An 11031-nucleotide genomic window follows, 5' to 3' on the forward strand; every position below is an offset into this window, starting at 1 on the left:
AAAAAAAATCTAATAAAAAGATATCATAAGAATATAATAACAATCACAAAAATTATCAGAATAACCAGAATTGAATAGGACTAAGTAGAATGTAAATATACAGAAGAAAATATCAATCTAATTGCAATATTACATCAAGTCGTTTGTTCAGACCTAATGGTACTCTTGTATTTAATTTAAAAATCCAAAAGGATTCACGATTTAATAATTTTCTCCTGAAATCACCTCCCCTAGTAGATCTATAGACTTTCTCTATTGCTATAATTTTGAGGCTATCAGTTTTACAATGATAAGAAACTGCTGAAATATTATAATTGTTACTAGTAGCTTCTGACAAGTGTTTCCTAATTCTCTTTTTAAGAGGTCCTATTGTACAGCCTACATATTGTAGGTTACAAAAAACGCATTCAATAACATATATTACTCCTTCTGAATTACAATTTATGTGAGACTGAATAGGGTATGATATGCCAGTAACACTAGAAGTGAATCTGCTGGTTTTAACCACATAGTTGCAGACTTTACAGGGATGATGTCCACATTTGGAAAAGCCTTTATATGACAACCAAGTATTATTTTTAGTTCTCCTATTGCTGATAAAAAGACTGGGGGATAAGATATCGCTCAAAGCAGGAGCTTGATTTAATATTGCAATTAGATTGATATTTTCTTCTGTATATTTACATTCTACTTAGTCCTATTCAATTCTGGTTATTCTGATAATTTTTGTGATTGTTATTATATTCTTATGATATCTTTTTATTAGATTTTTTTTTTTTTTTTGTTTTTCCGACAAGTTTTTGTTTCAGCTCCACATTAGGCTGAGTGTTTGCAAGAGTTAACTGGTAGGGATACTCCCTATTTTCATTAATTCTTTTGTCCAACACCTGTGATTTACTAGTTTTTGTACTATTTGTAGTCGTCAGTATTGGTCTAGTGTGAACCATGAGTAAGACCCTCTAGGTCGAAACGCGTTGGTTGGAGACCACCAGAGACCCCATCTGCCTGTATGTCCTTATCCATACTTTTTTCTGTTCTATTTTAAGAATTTACAATAAATGATGTATTTTTAACTGAAGTCCAGCGCTGGAGATTCCATTCAATAAATAGATATTATGTTCTATCTAAATATCTTGATTATTGGATCATAGAAATGATTCAATGTCTGATGTTCACATTGTACTACAATACATTTTTCACTTAAATATAAGCAACATGTGTGGGAGTCGGTGTGAGGGAAATTGAGGATTCGGAGTGGCAGGTTTGGCTTACTGACTCCACAGCCCTGGCTGTAACACTGCATCATAAAACGCAATTCTGTTCACCAAAAAGTGACGTAAAACCAAAAACAATGAGCCGCAGGTGTGAACAGAGACTAATACATCAGACGAGGAAAGAAAAAATACCCGAATGCTTCAGTTACAGCAAGGTGCACACAGCAGTGGAATATCCAGGATTGTTATCTCTGGAGCACATAGTTTGGTGACAGGTTCTCAAGTGTGACCTACGGCGGTGCGAACTGCTGACACACAACCAACACTTGTGTCCTGTATATAGCGACAGACACAGAGGATTCACCGACAGATCAGCGGAGAAACGCTACACTGCAAAATAACAAAAAATAATCGGAAAAAAATGAAATATATATACGGTATATGTGTAAAATGTATAAGACATCTGTGGAGACAGGCGCCTGCAGACCACCTCTATAGGGCCACCTTATATATGACACGGGTACGACAGGCGCCTGCAGACCACCTCTATAGGGCCACCTTATATATGACACGGGTACGACAGGCGCCTGCAGACCACCTCTATAGGGCCACCTTATATATGACACAGGTACGACAGGCGCCTGCAGACCACCTCTATAGGGCCACCTTATATATGACACGGGTACGACAGGCGCCTGCAGACCACCTCTATAGGGCCACCTTATATATGACACAGGTACGACAGGCGCCTGCAGACCACCTCGACAGGGCCACCTTATATATGACACGGGTACGACAGGCGCCTGCAGACCACCTCTATAGGGCCACCTTATATATGACACGGGTACGACAGGCGCCTCCAGACCACCTCTATAGGGCCACCTTATATATGACACGGGTACCACAGGCGCCTGCAGACCACCTCTATAGGGCCACCTTATATATGACACGGGTACCACAGGCGCCTGCAGACCACCTCTATAGGGCCACCTTATATATGACACGGGTACGACAGGCGCCTGCAGACCACCTCTATAGGGCCACCTTATATATGACACAGGTACGACAGGCGCCTGCAGACCACCTCGACAGGGCCACCTTATATATGACACGGGTACGACAGGCGCCTGCAGACCACCTCTATAGGGCCACCTTATATATGACACGGGTACGACAGGCGCCTCCAGACCACCTCTATAGGGCCACCTTATATATGACACGGGTACCACAGGCGCCTGCAGACCACCTCTATAGGGCCACCTTATATATGACACGGGTACCACAGGCGCCTGCAGACCACCTCTATAGGGCCACCTTATATATGACACGGGTACCACAGGCGCCTGCAGACCACCTCTATAGGGCCACCTTATATATGACACGGGTACCACAGGCGCCTGCAGACCACCTCTATAGGGCCACCTTATATATGACACAGGTACCACAGGCGCCTGCAGACCACCTCTATAGGGCCACCTTATATATGACACGGGTACGACAGGCGCCTCCAGACCACCTCTATAGGGCCACCTTATATATGACACGGGTACCACAGGCGCCTGCAGACCACCTCTATAGGGCCACCTTATATATGACACGGGTACCACAGGCGCCTGCAGACCACCTCTATAGGGCCACCTTATATATGACACGGGTACCACAGGCGCCTGCAGACCACCTCTATAGGGCCACCTTATATATGACACGGGTACCACAGGCGCCTGCAGACCACCTCTATAGGGCCACCTTATATATGACACGGGTACCACAGGCGCCTGCAGACCACCTCTATAGGGCCACCTTATATATGACACGGGTACGACAGGCGCCTGCAGACCACCTCTATAGGGCCACCTTATATATGACACGGGTACCACAGGCGCCTGCAGACCACCTCTATAGGGCCACCTTATATATGACACGGGTACCACAGGCGCCTGCAGACCACCTCTATAGGGCCACCTTATATATGACACGGGTACGACAGGCGCCTGCAGACCACCTCTATAGGGCCACCTTATATATGACACGGGTACCACAGGCGCCTGCAGACCACCTCTATAGGGCCACCTTATATATGACACGGGTACGACAGGCGCCTGCAGACCACCTCTATAGGGCCACCTTATATATGACACGGGTACCACAGGCGCCTGCAGACCACCTCTATAGGGCCACCTTATATATGACACGGGTACCACAGGCGCCTGCAGACCACCTCTATAGGGCCACCTTATATATGACACGGGTACCACAGGCGCCTGCAGACCACCTCTATAGGGCCACCTCATATATGACACGGGTACCACAGGCGCCTGCAGACCACCTCTATAGGGCCACCTTATATATGACACGGGTACCACAGGCGCCTGCAGACCACCTCTATAGGGCCACCTTATATATGACACGGGTACCACAGGCGCCTGCAGACCACCTCTATAGGGCCACCTTATATATGACACGGGTACCACAGGCGCCTGCAGACCACCTCTATAGGGCCACCTTATATATGACACGGGTACCACAGGCGCCTGCAGACCACCTCTATAGGGCCACCTTATATATGACACGGGTACCACAGGCGCCTGCAGACCACCTCTATAGGGCCACCTTATATATGACACGGGTACGACAGGCACCCTGCAGACCACCTCTATAGGGCCACCTTATATATGACACGGGTACGACAGGCACCCTGCAGACCACCTCTATAGGGCCACCTTATATATGACACGGGTACGACAGGCGCCTGCAGACCACCTCTATAGGGCCACCTTGTATATGACACGGGTACGACAGGCACCCTGCAGACCACCTCTATAGGGCCACCTTATATAGGACACGGGTACCACAGGCGCCTGCAGACCACCTCTATAGGGCCACCTTATATATGACACGGGTACCACAGGCGCCTGCAGACCACCTCTATAGGGCCACCTTATATATGACACGGGTACGACAGGCGCCTGCAGACCACCTCTATAGGGCCACCTTATATATGACACGGGTACGACAGGCGCCTGCAGACCACCTCTATAGGGCCACCTTATATATGACACGGGTACGACAAGCGCCTGCAGACCACCTCTATAGGGCCACCTTATATATGACACGGGTACGACAGGCGCCTGCAGACCACCTCTATAGGGCCACCTTATATATGACACGGGTACCACAGGCGCCTGCAGACCACCTCTATAGGGCCACCTTATATATGACACGGGTACGACAGGCGCCTGCAGACCACCTCTATAGGGCCACCTTATATATGACACGGGTACCACAGGCGCCTGCAGACCACCTCTATAGGGCCACCTTATATATGACACGGGTACGACAGGCCCCCTGCAGACCACCTCTATAGGGCCAACTTATATATGACACCGGTACCACAGGCGCCTGCAGACCACCTCTATAGGGCCACCTTATATATGACACGGGTACGACAGGCGCCTCCAGACCACCTCTATAGGGCCACCTTATATATGACACGGGTACCACAGGCGCCTGCAGACCACCTCTATAGGGCCACCTTATATATGACACGGGTACCACAGGCACCTGCAGACCACCTCTATAGGGCCACCTTATATATGACACGGGTACGACAGGCGCCTGCAGACCACCTCTATAGGGCCACCTTATATATGACACCGGTACCACAGGCGCCTGCAGACCACCTCTATAGGGCCACCTTATATATGACACGGGTACGACAGGCGCCTCCAGACCACCTCTATAGGGCCACCTTATATATGACACGGGTACCACAGGCGCCTGCAGACCACCTCTATAGGGCCACCTTATATATGACACGGGTACGACAGGCGCCTGCAGACCACCTCTATAGGGCCACCTTATATATGACACGGGTACGACAGGCGCCTGCAGACCACCTCTATAGGGCCAACTTATATATGACACCGGTACCACAGGCGCCTGCAGACCACCTCTATAGGGCCACCTTATATATGACACGGGTACGACAGGCGCCTCCAGACCACCTCTATAGGGCCACCTTATATATGACACGGGTACCACAGGCGCCTGCAGACCACCTCTATAGGGCCACCTTATATATGACACGGGTACGACAGGCGCCTCCAGACCACCTCTATAGGGCCACCTTATATATGACACGGGTACCACAGGCGCCTGCAGACCACCTCTATAGGGCCACCTTATATATGACACGGGTACGACAGGCGCCTGCAGACCACCTCTATAGGGCCAACTTATATATGACACCGGTACCACAGGCGCCTGCAGACCACCTCTATAGGGCCACCTTATATATGACACGGGTACGACAGGCGCCTCCAGACCACCTCTATAGGGCCACCTTATATATGACACGGGTACCACAGGCGCCTGCAGACCACCTCTATAGGGCCACCTTATATATGACACGGGTACGACAGGCGCCTCCAGACCACCTCTATAGGGCCACCTTATATATGACACGGGTACCACAGGCGCCTGCAGACCACCTCTATAGGGCCACCTTATATATGACACGGGTACGACAGGCGCCTGCAGACCACCTCTATAGGGCCACCTTATATATGACACGGGTACCACAGGCGCCTGCAGACCACCTCTATAGGGCCACCTTATATATGACACGGGTACGACAGGCACCCTGCAGACCACCTCTATAGGGCCACCTTATATATGACACGGGTACCACAGGCGCCTGCAGACCACCTCTATAGGGCCACCTTATATATGACACAGGTACGACAGGCGCCTGCAGACCACCTCTATAGGGCCACCTTATATATGACACGGGTACGACCCTTTAATACCAATGCTGCAAATTCCTCACTCCATGGCAACATGAATCCAGTCCGGCCCCCCATACGAGGAGTCACGTGGTGAGGGGGCAACAAATCGGCTACGGATTCCATGATAGACGGTGATTGGCGGTCAGGCGCAGCCTCTCACCTGGATACAGCACAAAGCGTCAGCACGTAAAGGGTTACCCGGGGAAATCCATATAGTAGTCAGAGGCCAAAATCAAGGGGACCCCAAAAAACAACAATAATAATATAAATAAGATGAAAGGCAGGAAATGAGCCCCTGTAAGGCGGGTGCCCCCCATCTCAGCTGGCAGCACAGTGCCCCCCCCTCCCTAGTATTGGGGGCCAGGACGCCAGACTGCTGACCACTGCCCTCCCGGACCCCAGTATTAGGGGCCGGATACCATCAGGTGTCCTGCCCGAGCACACTCAGCCCTCCAGGCTCCGGCACAGACAGTGCCCCGGCTCTGCTCATCCTCTCACCTTCATGTCGCTGATGATGGTCTGGAACAGACCCCCCAGGGCGCTGCACTCCTTCTCGATCACAGCCTCCATTCTTCAGGACGGGATCAATCCAGACACCGAGCAGAGGAGCGAGGTGAATCCAGCAGATCAGCGGCAGCGGGATCCCTCTAGATCGGCAGCAGATCCCCCTTGTGTGTAATAACAGTCTCTCCGATCTGCAATCTCTGTATTCACAGAAGCCAAGGGATGGGCAGTGCAGACCCCCAGCTACAAAGCCTCCTGCAGGCGGCAGCTCACAGGATCACCCCCCAGTGCAGGATCCATTGCAGGACATAGCAGCGATCCAGAGGATTACACAGGGAGTGGAGGCGATCAGAGAGCAGTGATCTCTGCGGAGGAGACTGCAGCTGCGGCACCGAACCTGCTCTGTCAGAGCTGCACTGCCTGCTGCTGCTGCTGCTGCTGCTGCCTGGCTCTGCCCCTTCCGTCTGGAGAATGGGACCCGCACCGGCGCCCCCTGCTGGAAACCCGCAGCAACGGCCACCGTGTCCTGCACTGTTGTGTTTGCGGCGCCTACACTGGTGACATGGAGGCTGCAATGTGTCTGCTGCTGCAACCTGCTGCTGGGTGTTAGCACCCAATACTGGATTACTTATGTATTATACTACATTATGTGCTGCTATTATTATAGTATTTCATTATATTGCATTATAGTGTTTAATTATATTATTACATTACATTCATTATTATTATCTTGCATTATATGCTATTAGTATTATATTACATTATATGTGATTATGTTATATTACATTATCATTATATGTATTATTATATTACTTTATATTATAATAATAATCATAAATCATGTATGTGATTATTTTATATTATTACATTCTTATATTACATTATTATTACATTAGAATTTTTCTTTGCATTTTTGTTTTTATTATCATTATATTATTACTATTATTAAAATTGGTATTAGTTTATTACATCATTATTATTATATTGCATACTATTTTATTTTCATTATCTCATTGCATTATATATTACATTTTATTATATTGTAATATGATTATTATTATTATATTATTACATTCTGTTATTTCCTATTTTATTATTGCATTACATTATGGTATATATTTTATTATATTTCATACTACATTATCATTGTATATTATTATATTGCGTTATTTTGTGTCCTCTTCTGTTCATATTTCTCTTCTAGGGTTTTCTCTAACAAAGAAAGGTGGGTGATGAACAACATGGTCGCCGCTACATTACTTACTCGGTTTTCCCAGACTTCTGAATGGTGGCTCAGTAATTAGCACTGCAGCCTTACATCTCTGGGGTCCTGGGTTCATAGGACCAAGGAAAACATCTGCAAGGAGTTTGTATGTTCTCCCCGTGTTTGTGTGGGTTTCCTCCGGGTTCTCCGGTTTCCTCCCACATTCCAAACTCATACTGATAGGGAATTTAGATTGCGAGCCCCAATGGGGACAGTGATGATAATGTCTGTAAAGAGCTGAGGAATTAATGGTACTATATAAGAAAGTATAATAAATAATGGAAGCCATGTTAATCTGTTGGGGGTCTGACACTGAATTTCCCATAGATCACTGAGATGAGGGACCCCCACAATTGGGTGTAGGTGTAGATCAGTGGTTCACCCGTCTTGTCTCACACCTCCCATTACGTTGCATGGAGCAGCAGCTTGAACAGTCAGTCACCTCAATACAGACCCCCGAGTGTGGATGAGATTGAGCCAGATCTGCCCAGGATTTCCTTCATCCAAGACAATGTGATCAGTTTGCTCCATGGACTTACTGTATATCTGAAGACTGGCCAAGGTGAAGTGGCTTTTATCCCTCCTCCGGTCACTCAATGCTCGGGGTGCCTCAATGTCCAGTAGATCATCGATCCCAGCGGTCAGACGCCCAATGATCGGACATTCATCATATATCCTGACAGCTAGATCTCTGGATGCGGCCAACTCTCCTTTCTCCATTGAGAACATATGCACTCATCATCATCAAACCAAATCTGCTTTCCGTGAACCGCTGTCCATGAAATATGGCCACTTACATGGCCGCCTTTGGACGATCCTGACAGATGAGAAGGCTGAGATTGATTTATTAAATATTAGTATAAATGGCCAAATCAGATCACTATGATCATCTGTAAGATTGGTTGGATTGGTCAGAAATCTGTACGAGCAACTCGGACAGTGGCAGAGGAACACGTCTGTTGCACAGAGGTCTCCATATCTATTCTATTATTTCTAATCACTGTTGTTCGGTGATTCCTTTGTATCCACGTTCATACTGCACCCACACACACAAATGATACACCATTTGAAAAGTAATCTTGCCCCCTTCAGCAAGAAAATAGCCAAACAAACCACACATTCACGATTTGATCACAAAATACAGTTTAAACAATAATTTTCATAAACCTGTAGTAAGGAAAAATGACCTGCATGTGGCACCACAGTACCCCAAAGCACACTCCCAACGCATTTGTAAACATGCACTGCTTTTTCGCTGATTACTTCGCCCCACACACACACACACACACGATACACCATTAGAAAGGTAAGCTTGCTCCCTTCAGCAAGAAAACAGCCAAACAAACCACACAATCATGATTTTATCACTAAATACAGTTTAAACATTCACTGGTCAACATGACCACATCAGCCAAACACTGGGCAACCAGTCATATCAGACAATCACTGGTCAACCTGACCACATCAGTCAATCACTGCTCAACCTAATCACATCGGCCAATTACTGGTCAACCTAACCACATCAGCCAATCACTGGTCAACTGTCCAAATCAGCCAATCACTGGGTAACCTGATCACATCAGCCAATTACTGGTCAACCTGACCACATCAGTCAATCACTGGTCAACCTGACCAAATCAGCTAATCGTTGGGTAACCTGATCATATCAACCAATCACTGCTCAACCTGACCACATCAGCCAATTACTGGTCAACCAGACACATCAGCCAATCACTGGTCAGCCTGAACAAATCAGCCAATCACTGGGTAACCTGATCACATAAGACAATTTCTGGTCAACCTGACCACATCAGTCAATCACTGGTCAACCTGACCAAATCAGCTAATCATATCAACCAATCACTGCTCAACCTGACCACATCAGCCAATTACTGGTCAACCAGACACATCAGCCAATCACTGGTCAACCTGACCAAATCAGCCAATCACTGGGTAACCTGATCACATCAGCTAATCACTGGTCAACCTGTCCAAATCAGCCAATCACTGGGTAATCCTGATCACATCAACCAATCTTACTGGTCAAACTGACCACATCAGCCAAAACACTGGTCAGACCTGGGTCTTACTGTGCCAATGTTCTGGTGGTCACCAGAGGTCCTACGTTGGATCAAGTGCCTTATATCATTCACATGACCAGCTTAAAGAATGCCAGCATTGAAACTTTTAAAAATATTTATAGGCTTTTTATTATGTTTTCATATTGCCAACTTTTAGGCAAATCCTGAAAAGTTCCTTAAAGACAACATGTCTGCAAAAAAAAACAACAAAAAAAACAAACAGTACTCACCCGCTGCCTTAATGGTAATCTGCAGGTTCCGTAAGTAGAATTTTAAACACACACAAATAAGTATGGACCCGCGGGTGATCAATCTGCTGCAGTCACCCATTCTTCCTACAGTGACACTGCAGGGAAAATGTGGAATTACAAGCTTGGGTCCTCCTGTCTCGAATATCTACAGTTGTGGCCAAAAGTATTGACACCCCTGCAATTCTGTCAGATAATACTCAGTTTCTTCCTGAAAATGATTGCAAACACAAATTCTTTGGTATTATTATCTTCATTTAATTTGTCTTAAATGAAAAAACACAACTATATATCAGCTAATAAAACATTAATATTATCCCTTTAAAAGGGTTGTCACATGAAACAACCTTTTTTGATATGTCGTGGGAATCAGCGCTAAAAAAATAATAGTAGATGAAACGTGTCGTGTTTGAGGGAGGAATTCACCATCTAAACAGTTCTACCTCCTGTGACCTCTGCCGTCTCACAATGCTCCTTTTATTGCAGCAAGAAGTCAATATAAGATATGAACAGAATCTCAGAACTTGTCCTACAAGTCGCCCTGCCAGTCATACCACCAAGCTACACCTGAGCGCACGCCGCCCACCTGTCCTACATAACTGGTATATCCTGCTGACAACCATCGCCAGGCAGTCAGGGTCTGAGGTACGGGAGGGGGTAGATGTGACGTCCATATCCTCCAAATGAGGGTCTCTGGGGAATGATATCGGAATATTGGACATAGAAATTAATCATAGAAATTAATCATAGAATCGTAGAGTTGGAAGGGACCTCCTGGGCCATCTGGTCCATCCCCCTGCTCAAAGCAGGATTCGCTAAATCATCCCAGTCAGATGTCTGTCCAGCCTCTGTTTGAAGACTTCCATTGAAGGAGAACTCACCACTTCTTGTGGCAGCCTGTTCCACTCATTGATCACTCTAACTGTCAAAAAG

The 11031-nt window shown here is 46.9% G+C and overlaps 1 protein-coding gene across 5 annotated transcripts in view; it reads right to left on the reverse strand.

The window, feature by feature from the left end:
- Positions 1 to 7051, reverse strand: part of MTSS1 (MTSS I-BAR domain containing 1) — a 172579-nt gene extending 165528 nt beyond the window's left edge. For 2 of the 5 annotated variants that reach the window (XM_073590310.1, XM_073590309.1), the window contains exon 1: positions 6500 to 7047. In XM_073590310.1, coding sequence (XP_073446411.1) covers positions 6500 to 6571 — 72 coding nt within the window. In that variant the 5' untranslated portion in view covers positions 6572 to 7047. Of the gene's footprint in view, positions 1 to 6499 lie in introns of all 5 variants that reach the window. The other 3 variants (XM_073590308.1, XM_073590307.1, XM_073590306.1) reach the window with 3 other exon arrangements.
- Between the last annotated feature and the right edge of the window lie 3980 nt (positions 7052 to 11031).

Source organism: Dendrobates tinctorius, unplaced genomic scaffold (assembly GCF_039654945.1).
Source record: "Dendrobates tinctorius isolate UK_male_01 unplaced genomic scaffold, ASM3965494v1 ptg000116l, whole genome shotgun sequence".
NCBI lineage: Eukaryota > Metazoa > Chordata > Amphibia > Anura > Dendrobatidae > Dendrobates > Dendrobates tinctorius.